This window comes from Urocitellus parryii, chromosome 5 (assembly GCF_045843805.1).
Source record: "Urocitellus parryii isolate mUroPar1 chromosome 5, mUroPar1.hap1, whole genome shotgun sequence".
Taxonomy (NCBI): domain Eukaryota; kingdom Metazoa; phylum Chordata; class Mammalia; order Rodentia; family Sciuridae; genus Urocitellus; species Urocitellus parryii.
The window spans coordinates 91801435-91821366 of NC_135535.1; the positions used below are offsets into that span (position 1 = coordinate 91801435).

The 19932-nt window shown below is 34.6% G+C and overlaps 1 protein-coding gene across 3 annotated transcripts in view; it reads right to left on the bottom strand.

Moving 5' to 3' along the window:
• Positions 1 to 19932, bottom strand: part of Pik3c2g (phosphatidylinositol-4-phosphate 3-kinase catalytic subunit type 2 gamma) — a 332111-nt gene that overhangs the window by 180921 nt on the left and 131258 nt on the right. For all 3 annotated transcript variants that reach the window (XM_026391946.2, XM_026391945.2, XM_026391944.2), the window contains 2 exons: positions 12121 to 12214; positions 1643 to 1737 (listed from right to left, as the gene is read on the bottom strand). In XM_026391946.2, the coding sequence (XP_026247731.2) occupies positions 1643 to 1737; positions 12121 to 12214 (189 nt within the window). The remainder of the gene's footprint in view (positions 1 to 1642; positions 1738 to 12120; positions 12215 to 19932) is intronic.

Below are 19932 nucleotides of genomic sequence, written 5' to 3' on the forward strand. Positions count from 1 at the left end.
TTTAAAGAGATGTAGAAACTTCAATACATCTCCTTCTTTTCCTTTTCCTTTTTCTTTGTTCTTATAAACTCAGTCCTCAAAAATAAGAAATTCATTTGTATTTTCTTTTCTATTCCTTCTATCTTACTCCTTGAATCTGTGAGAGGAGAAATGGTCTTTTTCATAAGGACGAGAAAGGCTATCCTCTCAACCCTTAGAAACAATGACATAATTGTATTTACTTACAAGTATGACATTGATCTACAACTTTGCACTCAGGGCTGCCTTTCAATGACTCTACTTTCCACACCACTTTAGCAGATGGAGGTAGAGCTAAGGCTGCACAAGTATGATCTCAACCATTCATCAATTGGATAAATCCTTAATATTGCATTCTAATTTTAATAAGTCTTTTTAAAGAAATTATCATTTTATACTTTATATACTCTGATGATGTATTTTGGTTTGAATATTAAACTTGAGATTATCACCTGGTCATGTTTTCATTTTAAGAACATATGGGGGAAAAAAGTTGAGTTTTAAGGAAGTAAAGATGGAGTCTAATGGAGTCCTTGTTGCGTGTTGTGTGACACCACAGAGTGTATCCACTTAACTCCCCTCAGCAGCTAACTGAGGAACTGAAGAGGCTAAGACTCCAGAGCTTTGATGAGAGTCTATTCAGTGAAGGGCCAGTGCTAGTCAATAAATCCAATGCCTTACAATAGTTACATACTAGAGGAATGCTCTGCTTCTTAAAGTAAGCATTTAAAATGAAAATGATAACAGGTCAAATGTGGGTGCCTGGAAGTTTTTGTGTGTCTCCTCTGTTATGAAATGCTTGAGTCATTTTCCTGGTAAGAGTGAGCTCAATATGAGTAATATTTCTTGAAGCAGAAAAATATGATACTCCAAACTGATGAGGATTTGATGTTTTCCTATTAATTAACATTCTTAAGTAGCAACTGAAGCAAGTAAATTACAGCTGTCATACATTCAAGAGGACAAAAGAAAGATCCATTTTTCATCCCCAGGTCTTTGACACTTGTAATATTAATATTTTGAAACTGAACCAATAGGGTAGGTAATAAAAACAAAAGTAGACAAACATTGCATGCAAATAGCCTCATGTTCCATAAGATCAAGAGTAGGTGATAATGGGAGAAATTCTGATATCTCTTAAATAATTCTTGTTTCCTCACTAATAGTATTCTAAATTTATGCTTGAGAAAAATTGACTGTTCTAGGAATTTTCAGCAGAAATAGTGTGTGTTTTCCATGAGATTCCATTGTTTATAAAGGAAACTGCACAGAAAATACTTTCAAAACATAAGTTCTTCCAAGGCATTCACAGTCTTACAGCTAGCTTTAAATTGCAGTCCTCAATGAGTAGATACGACCACAAACACTAGTGATTTAAAACTATAGGGAAGGGATCTTCCAGATTAAAGTTCTGGGTGAGTTTAACTTGTTGTTTAATGGTAGCAATTGTCCATTCTGAAAACGATGATATTTAAAATATACTCATAAATAAAAATAACTTTGAACTTGGCTGAATTTTAAGTTGAGGTTTGCATCAATGACAAAGAAAAAAAATCTTCTAAGACTGTTCCACGGAAAAATTGACAATTAAAAAGGCACCCTAACCTGTTTTAATTAATCTTACCAGTAAAGACGGTGAGCCACCTGGATGCTTTGCAAGGAGCGGTGCAGTAGGAGTTCCACCAAAGGACTTTCAAGGTTCCATTCAAACTTGACAGCCTGCAGTAAGAAATAAAACCACTTTATAGCAGAACACAGAGGAACTAAGGAGCTTTGACAAAACTAGAGGAAACAACATTCAATAAAACAAAAAACAACATTCCAATGAAGTGTTGATAATATATTTATATAAAATGCTGAATGCTTTTTAGTTGGTGTATGACTAATAACAGCACAACTTGGGTTTACATAGTCTTGTTTCCTTATTTATGCTTTAGGATCATAGGATAATAAATAAGAGGAAGTGCTTGGTGGAGTTCAATCATGCCCTGAGGCCGCCATCCTGGCACAAAAAATAATATCATGAACAGTATCTCTGGAATATAAAAAATGGTATTATTAAGAAATAGATATTTCTACGCATTTGGAAATAAAATTACTGAACACTCAAAGCCTCAACAGAAATCACTGACATTTCAGTATTAACCTGCAGACCTTGAAGTTTTGCTTCAAGTTTCAAAGCTAATTGTTGCTACCATAACACATTCCCGAATCCTTTCTTTTGTCTCCATGTGAACAGCTCTCTAATGTGTATATTCAATCTGATAAAAGACATGGGTAACCATGGCAGCCCCAGATGTCCTCAGGAACCTAATTCAGACCTGTACCTGCCTTCTGTAGGAACTCGACTAGACCTGAATCCCCACCATTGTCCCAGCAGTCAGTATGTGAAAATGAAAACCAAGTTCTCTTCATAAAAGTGCTCATTCCTGTTTGAGAGGCAAAGCTTCTATCTTTAGTTGTTCAATAAGCCAGTTAAGTCTCCCTTCCCACTTCTCTCTCTCACACACACATACACATTACACACACACACACACACACACACACACACACACACTGTTTGAGCCAATTTTATACCACAGTACAGAGAGCAGAAAAAAGTGGGTACTATATTCATTCACACACACACCTGAAGAAACACCTCAAATGCTAAATACCCTCAGGGATGGAAAAGTTATACATTTCTGAGGTGTGAGAGTGCTGAAGATGATCTCAACAAATTTGCATAGCCTCCTAACACTGTCTGAATGCAGAAAGACATTAACATTAACTAGCCTTAAACTGTAGTCATGGGTTTTTTTCTTTCTTACCTGCTGATTAGGTCATGGATTTTGTTTATGCCCTAGTTGTAAACATATAATATGGGCATATGAGCAGGAGATATGTCTCAGAATTTACTTCTATGCTTGCCTTATATTTCTTCCCATTACTTCTTCTTAAACACAGTAACTATTTATAGCTCTTGGATTGCCTCCCTTGCTTATAAACTCCTTGCTTTACTATCTACTGATGCAATTTCCCCTAAATCCTGTATCACCCATCTCAGGTGCTCAACACATTATTGTGAACTCTGTGTTTGGAAGTTACCTGCATAGTTACATCCTATAGTTAATATTGACATCTGACATCTAACTCTCCAGATAGGACAATATCTGCATTTAAAAACACACAAACAGCTGGGTGTGGTGGTGCATGCCTGTAATTCTAGTAGCTCAGGAGGCTTACTTGATGCCTAGTTATGAACCTTTCTGTTTTCACTGTGGTCTTGGAGTTCTTTCTCTCTGCTTGAATGTAGTCTTCATCATTTTAGCATAGAAATCCATAACAAAATAACATGATTCCAGAAAATAGTCAACAGGGATAGACCTTAATGTGTTGAAAAGTTTTAAGATTAGGGTGAAACATGAAAGTCATATGGTAAACTTTACAGTGAATATTAAGAAATTCTTCCCAGTTTTTATTTTCTAGTCTCATATATTTCTTCCCATCTCAGAATGTTATGGGCCAGCCTATACGGGCAATGATGAAACAGACTCCATTTTGCCCTGAGACTCCATGTCATGTAAGAAATCCTTCTTCCACGGAAAGCCCCACATCTGTGTCCATTAACAGTTGCTTAGCAGAGCATGTTTGGCAACACAAAATGGCAATTCTTAGACAATGTAAAAGTGTTCTGTCTTTAGTTCCTGTTTTTCTTGGACAATGTACCCTCTCAGAGATTGATTGCCTCGATTTTAGTAACGATTCTTTAACTTGTACTCCACTAGGGACTTTTTGGCCCACTCACATTTCTGCTTAAGATTTTAGATCTCATGATATTTGTTTATGGTTTTGAATCATAGCAACAGCCACTTATACTTTAATATGGTTTTGGACTAGAAAAGGTAGACTCAAACCCTGGGATGGGATTGAAGGTTATAGACTTGCAGCTTACCCATTGGCCCAGCAGCTGGTGGATCTGGACCACCAGCTGGTGATTATTGCAATCTCGCCTTAACGAGAACGTGTTGTAAACTTTACTTTTAATTAGGACACAGTTTCAGCTTTATTTAATTTTACCCTCTGTGTGTTTGCTATGTTGGATTCTGTGTAGCAGTTTTCTTATAAACTTAATTTGCAGGAAGGTGGCTCTCAGAGAACTTCTGGTGTCAACTGTACTGGTTATGATGGGGTACTTCAGTAAGAACTTACTATTTTCATTTGGGTTAGAAATGATATGTAGCCCCTACCCATGAGCCATGAGATGAATAGTGATCAACAAGTTCAAACTTTTTTTTTCTTTTATCAATACTATACTGGCAAGTTGAGGGAAGTCACTACTATGAAGATTGGTAGGTATAACTATATGGTTTAGCTATATCTAAACCAGATCTCTCTCTTTAGGAGGACTCAGGACAAGTTCATGTACATGTGCAAAGTAATATGGCACTAGAGTTTATTTATAGATGCTTTTTCCATTTTCTTAGAGTTTTTTTTAAAATCAGTGGTCAAAAACTGAGGCACCTGGCATTTAAAATAACTTCTAACTCTCCAGATAGGACAATATCTGCATTTAAAAAACACACAAACAGATGGGTGTGGTGGTGCATGCCTGTAATCCCAGTAGTTCAGGAGGCTGAAGCATGAGAATGTGTGTTCAAAGCCAGCCTCAGCAACTTAGGGAGGTCCTAGCAACTCAGAGAGACCCTGTCTCTAAATAAAATATAAAAAAGAATTCGGTTTGTGGCTCAATGTTTAAGTGACTCTGGGTTCGATCCCTGGTAAACAAAGCAGAAAGACCTTTACAGTCATCTTAGAAAAAGATTTATCTTGTGTAGTTTGGATTTTCAGTCATTTACATGCTCAATTGTAAAATGTTTAATTTAATTGTTAATCTTTCATCATCTTCAGATATGTCAGACTCTTCTCATATCTCATCACAATTTATATTCTTTTCTAAAATGAATTTGATATTATAATATTTGATGTGACTAAAATGTGCTAGTTGGCAACAGAATTTGGGTATTAGAAATTACTTCTATAAGACTTATGATCAATCTTACAGTTCTCTATGGGAAAGGCAAGAAGCTCATAAATTATTTTTTCCTCATCAATAGTTTTTAAAAATTTGTTCTTTTTAGTTATAAATGACACTAGAGTATATTTTGACATTTCATACATAAGATGGAGCATAATTTACCATTTTTGTAGTTGTACATGATGTGGAGTTACACTGGTCATTCATACAGGAACATAGGAAATTTATGTCTGATTCATTACACTGTCTTTCCCATTCCCATCCCTCCTTCCTTCCTGCCATTTTTTCCAGTGAAACTACACTTTTCCCCACATTCCCAGCCTATTGTAAGTCAGCGTCCACATATCAGAGAGAACATTTGGCCTTTGGTATTTTGGGATTTGATCAAGTCATCATTTACATATCAGAGAGAATATTTGGCTTTTGGTTTTTGGGATTCAACTTATTTCACTTAGCATGATTGCCTCTACTTCCATCCATTTACCAGCAAATGCCATAATTTCATTCTTCTTTATGGCTGAGTAATATTCCATTGTGTCTACATACCACATTTTCTTTATCCATTTATATATTGAAGGGTCCCTAGATTGGTTCCACAGTTTAACTCTTGTGAATTGAACTGCTATAAATATTGATGTGACTGAGTTATTATAGTATGTTGATTTTAAGTCCTCTTGGTATATGCTGAAGAGTGAGATAACTATTTTAAATGATGGTTCCATTTCAAGTTTTCTGAGGAATCTCCATGCCGCTTCTCAGAATGGTCGTACCAATCTGCAGTCCCACCAGCAACGTATGTAACTTTCCCTCCACACCCTCGCCAACATTTATTGTTACTTGAATTCTTGATAACTGCCATTCTGACTGAAGTGAGATGAAATCTCAGTGTAGCTTTAATTCGCATTTCTCTAATTACTAGTGATACTGAACATTTTTTCATATATTAGTTGACCATTTCTTCTTCTGTGGTGTGTGTGTTCAATTCTTTTGCCATTTATTGGTTGGGTTATTTGTTGTTTTTTTTAGCTTCATAGAGTTGTTTATCTACCTTGGAGATTAATGCTCTCTCTGAGGTGCATGTGGCAAAGATTTTCTCCCATTCTGAAGGCTCTCTCTTCATGTTCTTGATTGTTTCCTTTGCTGAGAAGAAACTTTTAGTGTGATATGATACTACTTACTGATTCTTGGTTTTACTTCTTGTACTTTAGGAGTCTTATTGAAGAATTCAGTACCTAGGCTGACATGACTGAGATTTGGGCCCATGTTTGCTTCTAGTAAGTGAAGGGTCTCTTGTCCAATGCCAAGGTCCTTGATCCACTTAGACTTGAGTTTGGTGCAGGGTGAGAGATAGAAGTCTAATTTCATTTTATTTCCCAGCACCATTTGTTGAAGAGGCTATCTTTTTTTCAATGCATGTTTATGGTGCCTTTGTCTAGTATGAAATAACTGTATTTGTCTTCCATTCTGTAACATTGGTCTTCATGTCTGTTTTGGTGCCAATATCATGCTGTTTTTGTTACTATAGTTCTGTTGTGTAATTTAAGATCTGGTATTACGATATACTCAACATCGCTCTTTTTGCTCAGGATTGCTTTGGCTATTCTGAGCCTCTTATTTTTTTTATTTTTTTTTTAGAGAGAGTGAGAGAGGAGAGAGAGAGAGAGAGAGAGAGAGAGAGAGAGAGAGAGAGAATTTTTAATATTTATTTTTTTTTAGTTCTCGGGGGACACAACATCTCTGTTGGTATGTGGTGCTGAGGATCGAACCCGGGCCGCACGCATGCCAGGCGAGCGCGCTACCGCTTGAGCCACATCCCCAGCCCCTGAGCCTCTTATTTTTCCAAATGAATTTCATGACTGCTTTTTCTATTTCTATGAAGAATGTTACCAGAACCTTAATGGGAATTGCATTAAATCTGTATAGCGCTTTTGGTAGTAAGGCCATTTTGACAATAATAAATCTTCCTATCCAAGTACATGGGAGATCTTTCCATCTTCTAAGGTTTTCTTCAATTTCTTTCTTTAGTGTTCTGTAGTTTTCATTGTAGAGGTCTTTTGCCTTTTTTTGTTATATTAATTCCCATATATTTTCTTTGATGTTATTGTGAATAGGATAGTTTTCCTAATTTGTCTTCCAGTTGATTCATCACTGATGCATGGGAATGCAATTGATTTACCGGTATTAATTTTACATACTGCTATTTTGATGAATTTGTTAATGAGTTCCAGGAGTTTTCTGGTGGAGTTTTTCAGATCTTCTAAATATAGAATGATATCATTGGAAAATAGTGATAATTTTAGTTCTTTTCCTGCAAATATCCCTTTAATTTCTTTCTTTTGTCTAATTGCTCTGGCAATTTGATGTTTCTTTGTCTGATTTTGGTATCAGGGTGATAACAGCTTCATAGAATGAGTTTGGAAGGGTCCCCTCCTTTTCTATTTCATGGAATAATTTTAGAAGGATTGGTGTGTTCTTCTTTGAAGGTCTGATAGAACTCAGCTGAGAGTCCATCTGGTTCTGGGCTTTTCTGTCTTGATAGGCTTTTGATGATATCTTCAATTTCATTGCTTGAAATTCATCTGTTTAAATTTCCTATGCCCTCCTGATTAAATCTTGGTAGGTAATATGTCTCCAGAAATGTGTTGATGTCTTCACAATTTCTATTTTATTAGAGTATAAATTGTCAATATAGGTTCTGGTTATCATATGTATTTCAGTAGTGTCCATTGTGATATTTCCTTTTTCATCACAAATTTAATAATTTGAGTTTTTTTCTCTTTCTTTGTTAGTTTGGCTTAGAGTTTATCAATGTTATTGATTCTTTCAAAGAATCAACTTTTTATTTTGTTGATACCTTGGATTGTTTCTTTTGTTTCAATTTCATCTCTGATTTTAATTGTTTCCTGTCTTCTACTGCCTTTGGTGTTGATTTGTTCTCCTTTTTCTAGGGCTTTGAGATATAATGTTAGGTTATTTATTCATTGACTTTCTATTCTTTTAATACATGAGCTCAGTACAATTAACTTTCCTGTTTTCACTGCCTTCATAGTGTCTTAGATATTTTGATATGTTGTATTATTATTCTAATTTACCTCTAAGTATTTTGTTATTTAATCCTTGATTACTTCTGCTATCAATTCATCATTTAATAGCATATTATTTAGTCTCCAGTCATGAAAGTAGTTTTTATTTTTTATTTCATGTGGGTTTCTGATTTCATTCCATTATTATCTGGTAGGATGAAAGGTATTATTTATATATATTTTTTGTATTTGCTAAGAGTTGCTTCGTGGCCTAAGTTATATTCTATTTTAAAGAAGGATCTATGTGCTGCTGAGAAGAAAGTATATTCAGACATTGATGAATGCAATATTCTATATATGTCTGTTAAGTCTAAAGTATTAATTGTAGTTTTTAGTTCTATAGCTTCTTTATTTAGTTTTTGTTTGGATCAATCCAGAAGTGACAGAGGTGTGTTAAAGTCACCCAGTGTTATTGTGTTTGATTCTTGAAATCAAGAAGGGTTTGTTTAATGCACCTAGGTGGTCCAATTTTGGGAACATAAATATTTACAATTGTATGTCTTGTTATATGATTCCCTTCAGCAATATGGATGGTCTTTTTTGCCCCTCCTGATTAATATTGGCTTAAAGTCCATTTTACCTGTACAAGGAAAAAAAACCCTGCTTGTTTACAAGATCCATGTGAACGGCATGTTTTTTCTATTCTTTTACTTTCAGTATGCAGAAGTCTTTGTCAGTGAGTCTCTTGGCAACAGCATATTTTTGAGTCTTGTTTTCTAATCCAATATTCAGTCTATGTGTTTTGATTAATGAGTATATGCCATTTATATTCAGTGTTATCATTGAGATATGATTTTTATTCCATGTCATTTTGATTTATTTCTGGTTTTTAATTTGAATTAGTTTCTCCATTGATTCACTGTTCTTTTAGTGTAGTTTTTACATTGGTAGTTTTCACCTTTATTTTTCCTTTCTTCTTCATGAAATATCTTAGTATGTTTTGCAGTGCAGGATTTCTAGTGAATACTTTTCATTTTTTTTAATCTAGGAAAGTTTTTATTTCATCATCAATTCTGAAGCTTAATTTTGCTGGGTATAGCATTCTTGGCTCGCATCCATTCTTTTTCAGATCTTAGTATATATCATTCCAATACCTCCCAGCTCTGAACCTGTGTTGAGAAAACAACTGAGATCTGGATTGATTTTCCTCTAAATGTTAGCTGTCATTATTCTCTAGCGGCCTTTAAAATTGTATCATTTTTTCTGCATATTAGGCATTTTCATAATAATGTGCCTTGGTGTGGATCTGTTGTAATTTTGTATATTTGGAGTATTGTAAGCCTTCTATATTTGCTTTTCCATTTCATTCTTTAGGTTTGGGAAATTTTCTGATATTATTGCATCAAAAAGATTGTACCTTCCTTTTGTTCGTATCTCTGAAACTTCATCTATCCCAATAAATCTTCAATTTGGTCTTTCAGGTTTTCCTATATTTCTTGGAAGTTCTGTTCATGGTCACTTTACATCTTTTCTCCATGGTCAACTTTGTTTTCAAGATTATATATTTTCATTGCCTGAAACTCTTGTCTTCCAAGTGATCTAGTATGTTGGTGATGCTTTTGATTGAATTTTTAATTTGGTTTATTGATTCCTTCATTTTGAGGATTTTTAAAAACTTTTTATTTATATATTACAGTGGAATGCATTATAATTCATATTACACATATAGTGTATAACTTTTACTATCTCTGGTTGCATACAAAGTATATTCTCACCAATTTGTGTCTTCATGCATGTACTTTGGATAATAATGTCCATCACATTCCACCATCATTTCTAACACCATGCTCCTCCCTCTCCCTCCCACCCCTTTGTCATATCTAGAATTCATCTATTTCTCCCATGATCCCCCTCCCTACTCCACTATGAATCAGCCTCCTTATATCAGAGAAAACATTTGGCATTTGGTATTTTGAGATTGGCTAACCTCAATTAGCATTGTCTTCTCAAACTCCATCCATTTACCTGCAAATGCCATGATTTTATTCTCTTTTATTGCTTAGTAAAATTCCATTGTGTATATATGCCAAATTTTTGAGGATTTCTGCTTGTGTTTTTTTCACCCAAATCTCTCTTTATTGAAGTGATCTTTTACTTCCCGTATTGTCTCTGATTTCATACCTTATACCTTCTTTTACTTTGCAGATCAGTTTAACTATGTACATTATAAACTCCTTCACTGACATTTCTTCCACTGTGGTGTCCATGGATTCTATTACTGAAGTACATTGGTTTGTTTTGGGCAGTTTGTTCCCTTGCTTGTTCATGCTGCTTGTGTGTCTACCAATCCAACAGTATCTATGTGAGGCAGCAGAGTTTCTACCCTCTAGGCTTACAGGGTAGAAAGGTGTCTAGCACCTCACTTGCTGAGAAACTGCCTGCCTTCTTCCTTAGTTTCATACCATGAAGCATCCTGGAAAGCAACCTTCTGTATTCTGCCATCTTGAAAATCCTCAAGAAGCTCATAAATTATGAGAAAAATAGATTTTACCTAACATTTATTTAATGTTTTACACATACAGTTATGAAAAGATTTTATCATAAATATATTTTTCTCTGCTTTAATTAACAAATGAAATAACTTTTTAAAAAATTCCATTTTGACTTTTATACATGCCTTTTTTGTTGCAGTATGAATTTTGACTAAATAATATCCACATTGTCATATGAGCTATAACTCAGTTCTTTGACTAAATTACAATATCACTTTTAAGTTCTTTATTGTTGATTCATTGGAAACATTTTTTATTGTTTTTTTTAAATAAATGACAGTGGAATGCATTACAATTCTTATTACACATATTTACCACAAGTTTTCATATTTCATTTTGTATATAAAGTATGTTGACATCCAATTCAAGTCTTCATACATGTACTTTGGATGATGATGTCTATCACATTCCACCATCCTTGATAATCCTCTGTCACCTCCCTTTCCCTCCCACCCCTCTTCCCTATCTAGAATTCATCTAATCCTCCCATGCTCCCCCTCCCTACCCCACTATGAGTCAACTTCTTTATATCAGAGAAAACATTTGGCATTTGTTTGTTTGTTTGTTTTTTTTTTTTTGGATTGGCTAACTTCACTTAGTATTATCTTCTCCAAAGTCATCCATTTACTTGCAAATACCATGATTTTATTCTCTTTTATTGCTAAGTAAAATCCATTGTGTATATATGCCACATTTGTTTTAATCTATTCACTCACTGAAGGACATCTAGGTTAGCTCACAGTTTAGCTATTGTGAATTGTGCTGCTATAAACATTGATGTGGCTGTGTCCCTGTAGTATGCTGTTTTTAAGTCCTTTGGGTGTAGACTGAGGAGAGGGACAGCTGGGTCAAATGGGAGTTCCTTTCCCAGCTTTCCAAGGACTCTCCATACTGCTTAGAGACCCTGCATCTAATAGAAGAATAAGTAGGCCCTAATCTTCATGTGGGATTAGGCCCCACCTTCCTTAATATGACTCCTATAGCACAAGAATTAAAACCAAGAATCACTAAATGGAATGGGATCAAACTAAAAAGTTTCTTCTCAGCAAAAGAAACAATCTGTGAGGTGAACAGAGAACCTACATCCTGGAAGAAAATTTTTACCCCTCACACATCAGAGCACTAATCTCTAGGCTATATAAAGAACTCAAAAAGCTAAGCACCAAAATAAATAAATAAATAAATAACCTAATCAACAAATGGGCCAAGGACCTGAACAGACACTTCTCAGAAGAGGACATACAATCAATCAACGAATATATGAAAAAATGTTCAGCATCTCTAGCAATTAGAGAAATGCAAATCAAAACTCCTCTAAGATATCATCTCACTTCAGTCAGAATGGCAGCTATTATGAAGACAAACAACAATAAATGTTGGCGAGGATGTAGGGGAAAAGGTACACTCATACATTGTTGGTGGGACTGCAAATTGGTGCAGTCATTGGGAACTTTTTATAGAATCATTAGTTATTATCCTGGCATTCCTATAGCGATTTTGTGGTTCTTACCTGAACCAGCTGTGGGAGATATTCCAGTAGCTCATCATTCAAGAGGGTGTTTAATTGTTGAACTGCCACTTTACGAATTTCTTGATCTGGAAAACTAAGACATAGTACATGTGTTTATAAAGATGGGCTAGGAAAAAAAACAGATGACACATGTCAGTAAAAACAGAGAAAGTATTCTACCCCCAGTGTATGAAGTAAAATAATAAACCCACCATAAATTAAAATAATTACTAGCAATAAGTGTTATTTTCCATATTCTAGACTCTCATGTAGACTATAATTGAAAGCCTTTTTGACTAGACTTAGAAAGGTGAATTTAAGTAAGATCCTTGCCAACTCTCTATAAAATGTGGATTATTGGATATCTGAAATCTTTTCTGAAATGGATGGAAATGTTTAAACTATTACCAGTTGGTGATCTGATAGTTTATATACTTAAAAATAAGATCTAATATTTTAAAACTGACTTTAGCCAGCTCTTAATGAAAACCAGAAATCTAAAGTACTTTATAATACATGAACAAGCATAATATAATAAGGATAAAGCTTACTAGACTGTGAAGTTCTTGAAGTTAACTGCGCCCTATTCCTTTTTAGACTGTATATGACAATAGTAAGATTAGTCACTTATTTATTAAACCAAATTTGTGAGGCATCTAACATTTGAAACCATATTCCAAAGACAATTTTATATTAAAATGGGCTCTTCAGATTGTTGCCATCTTGCTCCAGCAGAAATTAGATGCAATTATCTACCGACAGCTAAGTGCATGGAGATAACTTTGGTACCACGCTGCTTTGAGATGATCTTGACCTATGGCCTTGACATGATTAGATATAGCCAGGGCTTTGGTAAGAACAATTAATTTCACATGAACATGTTTTCAGAAAAAAATAGGCATAATTTAAAACTTCAAGAAACTGCTCTTAGTACTCATTTAAAAGCAAAGAAATGAATAAACAAATAAACAAAGCCCCAATCTGCTTTGGTAGGGAATTAACTGAAGGTTTTTCAACCAGTCAGGTGAAGACTCTGAAGATTAGCTCCCAGTAGTTTTGAAGTTAGAAAACTTTAAAGTCTCCAATAAGCTGTACTTTTTAGGATATTAGGTTACTGAAGGATGAAATGAATACTATGCATCTATAGAATTGAGTAAAAAAATGGTATTACTCAGTACCCCTCAACAGTCCTTGAGAGCAGTTTGAAATGTAATGCTAAATAGGGTATGCATTTTTTCTTCATTTAAACTGAGCATTTTAATTGCAACAAAAATTTCACTTCTAAGGTTAGTCACTCAAAACTCTTATTTCTGACCTGAAAATACTTTTCCAATACTAATTTTCTCCCTTTGAACATTCTAGCAATGAGCCCTAGTGAGAACTGTAGTCCAGACACATCTCATGAAGTACTGCTAAGGTCAGAAGGTCTCAGCATAACCTCATGCATGCACTGAGAGCAGAAGGGTGCAATAAAAATGCAAAGCTAGAAGAAGGTCAGCCTATTTTAGCACATTAAGAATTTAAATTCTCCCAACTAAATGCAATTGACTCTAATTTATTGCTCTCAATTACTAAACCATTTGTTTGAAGCTTATGGACATCAAGGTCAGTTTGAGGACAGTTTGAAGCCTCCGAGGGAATAAGTTATTTGGTATATTTTGTTGCCAAAGTGATGACTTGTTAAGTCAGATTCTAGTCACTCTTGTTTTCTTGTGTGCCTATTTTATCTTATTGATACAGGTGACAAAAAAGTAAAGGAAAATATAAAAGAAACATTACAACAGCAGCTTTGGTGAGCACTATACTTCTAATTATGTATTCACTAGAATGTACACTAGAGTGGAAGCAGAAATTTTTTGTCTGCTTTGTTCTTGGATGTGTCCCCAATGCCTCCAAATTTGTGGGTGTCCTCTTTGTATTTGTTTAAATACTAAACTGAACTCATTATCTTTCCATAAGACATTTCTACTACCAGGTTTCCTTCTGAATGTCTTTCTCCAATCATATAGTGATAAAATTTTAAAGGTGATATTTGATATTTCTCTTTTGCTGTCTTTATTAGATTTCCCCACTTTTCTTTGGATGAAAATATTTTCATCCCTCCAGTCAAAGCTCCAGCATCAATTTACCTGTGGTTGTTTTGGCCACTTTTCAGCCTCCTGTAGAGGTAATCACCTGTTCCCTAAGGAGTTCTATAAGAAGCCCATGGTTGGTGGCATGTTCCTTCATTTATGAGTCCCTTATTGAAGCACAGTTTAATAGAAGTTTGTGGAATTTCCTGTAGTTTCTTATTTTTATACTTAACTCAGTTGCTAAGTTCTATTGACTCTTCTATCTTAATGGTTTGAGTATCTGTGCTTACTTTTAATTTCTTCTGCACACATTTGGTCTAGAACATAATTACCTCATACTTACATTTTTCATGGTGATATCTAAAGAATTTCCCAATTTGTTTGTAAATTCATTTCTTATAAAACATTAAATGGTTTTCTATTTTCAGTGGACCTTTCTTATTCTGCTAACTACTTTTGCTCTGAAAAAGTCATGTGCATTCTCAGTAATGTCACCTCTTGCTTAAAATTCTGTTCCTTCTTCAAGATGTGGATCAAATCCCACTGAAGGCAACTTTCCTTAATAATCACTTGTTCAAACTCCAAGAATATTGAGTGGTTGATTTCTCTTGGACACTGAAGATATGCTAGTATATACATAAGGTATTATTATTTTATATATGTGTCCTCATTCCTCAACTAGTAAATAAATCAACTGAAGATTAAGTGTGCTGCATCTTGTTTTCTTATTTATGGGATATAGCACCATGGTATATATGAGGTAGGCAATTTAAAAAAATACAGCAGTCATGGTGATAATAATGATGAAAATTATACAATGGAGTCAGTTGTATTTCTTGCCTTTCTCTAAGGTAAATGACATTGGTTGCAATAGGCTTAATTCCACCAATAACACTCATATCAATTCTGGAATTTCTTTTTAAGAAAAAGTATAAAAGAAAAATAAATCTGAAGGTTATAGAAATAAGTGTATTTTTTTTCAAAATTTTTAGAAAAAGGAGAACAACAACAACAACAACAACAACAAAAAACTGGTAACACCTGTATAGTATAGTCCAGAAGGAAAATGATAAATTTGTACTAATATAGGCAAGTGCTGGGAAGGCAGATTTTACACTATAATGGAAAGGGATGTCTCATTTATTCCTCACTGTTGAAGTTCAGAAAGAAATTAGGACAGAAATTGAAACTAACTGCATGACACCCTGAGATGTAAACAAAGCCTAACTTGACATTAGAGCATACCCAAACATAACTTGCATTCGACCATTTTAAGAAGAATTGAACATATTAAGAGAGATGCTTGCAGTGCTGGTGAAGTTCCTGGGACAGGAAATTATTTGTAGATTGCTGGTAATATATGGTAGCATTTATTAAAGCAAAACAAACAAAACTCACAATGTGGTACTGGCTTGATCTGGAAATTTAACTTTAGGGAATATGTCTTAAGGATATAATAAGAGATGTGCATGAAGATTTGTGTATGCAAAAAGCTATTGAAAATAATATCCAAAAATAAAATATCCAAAAATAAGTAATTAAATATGCTATGGCCATGTGTTGGATTATATGATGTCATTAAACATAGTATTAGAATGTTTAATGATATAAAATACTGTGAAATATTTATTCAGTATTATACTGTTTTTGAAATAAATATGTGTAAATTTCCCTATATGTTTAATAAAAGATGGAAAAGATTAACAAATACCAGCTATCTGAATGAAAGTTTCATAGATGACTTTCATTTCATTTTGTAAGCTTGTTTAAAAAGTTTTTCAAGCCTATTAAAAAGTATTTATTACTTTTTAAAAGCCAGGCTTATCCAACTAATTAATAAAATATGTGAGTAATTGCAATTTCGTTACCGACCTAAAAAATGGTTCCAGGGCTGGGAATATAGCTAAGTAGTAGAGTGCTTGCCTAGCATATGTGAGGCCCTGAGTTTGATCCCAGTCACCCCCCTCGCCCCCCAAAAAAGAAAAAGTTTTCAAATCATATGCCATTTTAGGAATGAATACCATTGTGTGAAAGAACACGCTTCCTATTTTTTAGTTGATTTAGAATATTCTTCCAACATAATAGGTCTCTGGAGAATTTATGTTTAACTGCCTTTTTAAAGCCCCTGAATTCAGGTATAGATCAATGGACAAATATGTTCCACAAATCCTGGCATTTCTTCCCTGTGATGTTGTGGGAAATTACTTAAGCATTCTTTTGGGATACAGTTGTTGGTATTTCACGCTCAGTAGCTTGCTCCTCATGGAGGTGAGGGTTACTCATATTAGTTCTCTGACTTTGGTGTGATATTTACAGACTGAAATGTCATATGTAACAGAAGACCTGAAACCTGATTTGAATTTCCTCAAGCCAGGTTATCGTGCTTCTCAATGACTTGATTTCCTTGAAAAATACACTGCTGCCAGTCACAACCAGGAGACACTCTTTAGCAATTCTCTTACCACTGGAACTATTGTAGGAATGACTATTACACTTTGCGTCTGGGGAAGAAAAGAAGTACTGTTAGAAGATTCATAGGGCTGATATCAATTAAGTCTTTATTTACATTTCTAAGAAACTTGTTTACAATCAATCAGAAAATAGCTCATTTCAAATGTCATAAATGAAGAACTTGTTTGAGATATGAAAAAGACCAAGGTCAGTGAAATACTAATATTATTAGGGAACAGATTGTGTAAAGGTGAAAGAAATTTCCACTTATGAAATTTTTTGAATGAGGCTTAGGAAGAATTCACGAGAAACAATCACTTCTTCATCACTATCTAAATATTCATTTCATCAACTTCTCATTATCTAATGAAGTTTCCTAAATTTTTCTGAATAGGAGATCCAAGACAAAACATCACCCTAACCTACTACTCAGGATTTACTTGGCCCCTGAATTGAGCTCAGCAATTGACTTTCTAGGATCTACTAAAGAACAAGATCTTGTAGTTAACATAAATAGAACTCTGAAAAGGTGAAGAAAATTAATTTCAAGATAAACATTTTTTTCAAAATAATTGAAATAAAATATCAGCACCATGGCTATCCAACAATGTCAACACAAGGTTTAGGGTCAAACAGAATTAAGTTGGAATGGTAATGCCAATGTGTGCAGGAAAGGAAGAATACCAGGTGTTCAGGTAACTCTGGCTCAAAACGGAAGTAAAGACTGACCAGTGGTCAGGAACTATTGCATAATATCAGTTCTCCAATTTTTGGTCTCAAGACACTTTCACACTTTAAAAGAATTATTGATAATTCCATGAAGAATTTTTGTTTGTATGAGTTATTCTCTATTAATAACTGTTATGGTTCAGATGAGAGGTGTCCCTCAGAAGCTCCTATGTAAGACAATGCAAGAAAGTTTAGAGATGAAATGATTGGGTTATAAGAGCCTTGACCTAATCAGTGTGTTATATCCTGATAGGGATTACCTGGATGGTAACTATAGGCAGGTAGGGTGTGGATGGAGGAGGTGGGTCAGTCATTGGAGGCAGGTCTTTGAGATATATCATTTGTTCCTGGTGAGCATAGCTCTTTCTCTCTCTCTCTCTCTCTCTCTCTCTCTCTCTCTCTCTCTCCTTCCTGATTGTCATGTCCTTGGCTACTTTTCTCTGCCATACCCTTAGGCCTTGATGTTTTGCTTCACATTGGGCCTTGAGTAATGGAACTGGCTGTCTACTAACTGAAACCTCTATAACCTGAGACCCAAATATACTTTTTCTTTTCTGTGTTGTTCCTATTAGGTCTTTGGGTCACAGCTGTGACAAAGGTGACTAAAACATTAACTTTCATGAGAGAAATAAAACCAGGAAATGTAAAAAATATTAATGAATTTAAAATAACATTAATAAACATATTACATGTTAACATAAATACTATGCGCCTATGGAATTTGGAATATTTTAAAAACATTACTAGTTTAATGAAAAGAGTGATTTCTTTTTTATTTTGCATGATATTGTTTTCTATTTTGCATACCACTTCAATGTCTGGCATAAAAGAAGACAGTTGGGTTCTCTTATGTGCTTTACATTAAGTTTGTTGCAATATTGCAAGTCACGGTAACCTCTAGAAAACTCCATTCCACATTCCTAAGCAAATGAGAATGACAAAGGCAAATGACACCTTAGAATTATTACAAAAAATATTTTTGTCCTTGTATCATCCCTGTAAATGTTTTAGAAATTTCATGTCTCACTTTGTAAACCTCTGATGTTGAACAGAGTTTTGCATTTGTTATTGCTGAGGGACCATAAGGGAAGGAATCGGCACCTGTGGTCTGTTTCTAAGACACAAGCATAGCACCCTGTGTCTTCTCTGAGTGCAAACTGACTTTGAAGGACACTGCTACATCGATGTTCATAGCAGCACAATTCACGATAGCAAGATTGTGGAATCAGCCTAGATGCCCTTCAATAGATGAATGGATAAAAAAAATGTGGCATTTATACACAATGGAGTATTACTCTGCATTAAGAAATGACAAAATCATAGAATTTGGAGGGAAATGGATGGCATTAGAGCAGATTATGCTAAGTGAAGCTAGTCAATCTTTAAAAAATAAATACCAAATGACCCCTTTGATATAAGGGGAGTAAACAAGGACAGGGTAGGGACGAAAGTTTGAGAAGAAGATTTACATTAAACAGGGATGAGAGGTGGGAGGGAAAGGGAGTGAGAAGGGAAACCGCATGGAAATGGAAGGCAATCCTCAGGGTTATACAAAATGACATATAAGAGGAAAGGAGGGGTAAGACAAGATAATACAAATCGAAGAAATGATTTACAGTAGAAGGGGTAGAGAGAGAAAAGGGGAGAGGAGGGGAGGGGAGGGGAGGGGGGATAGTAGAGAATAGGACAGACAGCAGAATGCATCAGACACTAGAAAGGCAATTTGTCAATCAATGGAAGGGTAACTGATGTGATACAGCAATCTGTATACGGGGTAAAATTGGGAGTTCATAACCCACTTGAATCAAACTGTGAAATATGATGTATTAAGAACTATGTAATGTTTTGAACGACCAACAATAAAAAAATTAAAAAAAAAAACATTTAGATTTGGAAATTGATGTTCCTTCTCTCTCATCTCCATATAGAAAAGTTAGAAGATTCATGCAAACTTCAACAGGGGCAAGAGAGTCATGAAATGAAATTGCAACAAAAAAATATATTTTTTTAACTTCTTACATTTGACTTTCTTTTGGTTCATTTTTATCCCTTTCTTACTTTCTCCCCATTTCATTGTTTTCCTCTTTTGTTCCTCTTTTTTTCTAGTTTGAAAGCTGGTATAGGGACAATATCTTACTCAAAGAACATTCGAAGTGAAGGGTGAAAGCTAAATATGATGTAACAAATGTCAACCTTCAAAAGAAAGCAACTTTGAGTAAACTGAAAAGCAAAGAAATCTGAGATCAAATTTAAGTGTAATGGAAAATGTCAGCCTTCAGAATACACAGCAAGAATTCTTGCAGAATGGCAAAAGGCTATTCACAGTTAAAAGCCCCCATGTCAGGTTAGAATTAGAAACCATCAGAAGTGCAGAACTGTTTCTCCAATAGGTTTTGAGTCTGATGACACACTCAGCATCAGCTTGGAAGAAAAATGTCAATATGAATATCTTTGCTCTGTTTCTAGTACTAAAAAGGATCAGATGTGACAGAAGAATAAGGAAAGGGGTGAATAAGGATTTTTTTAAGATGATTGTGAACCTTTAACTACTGAATAATTC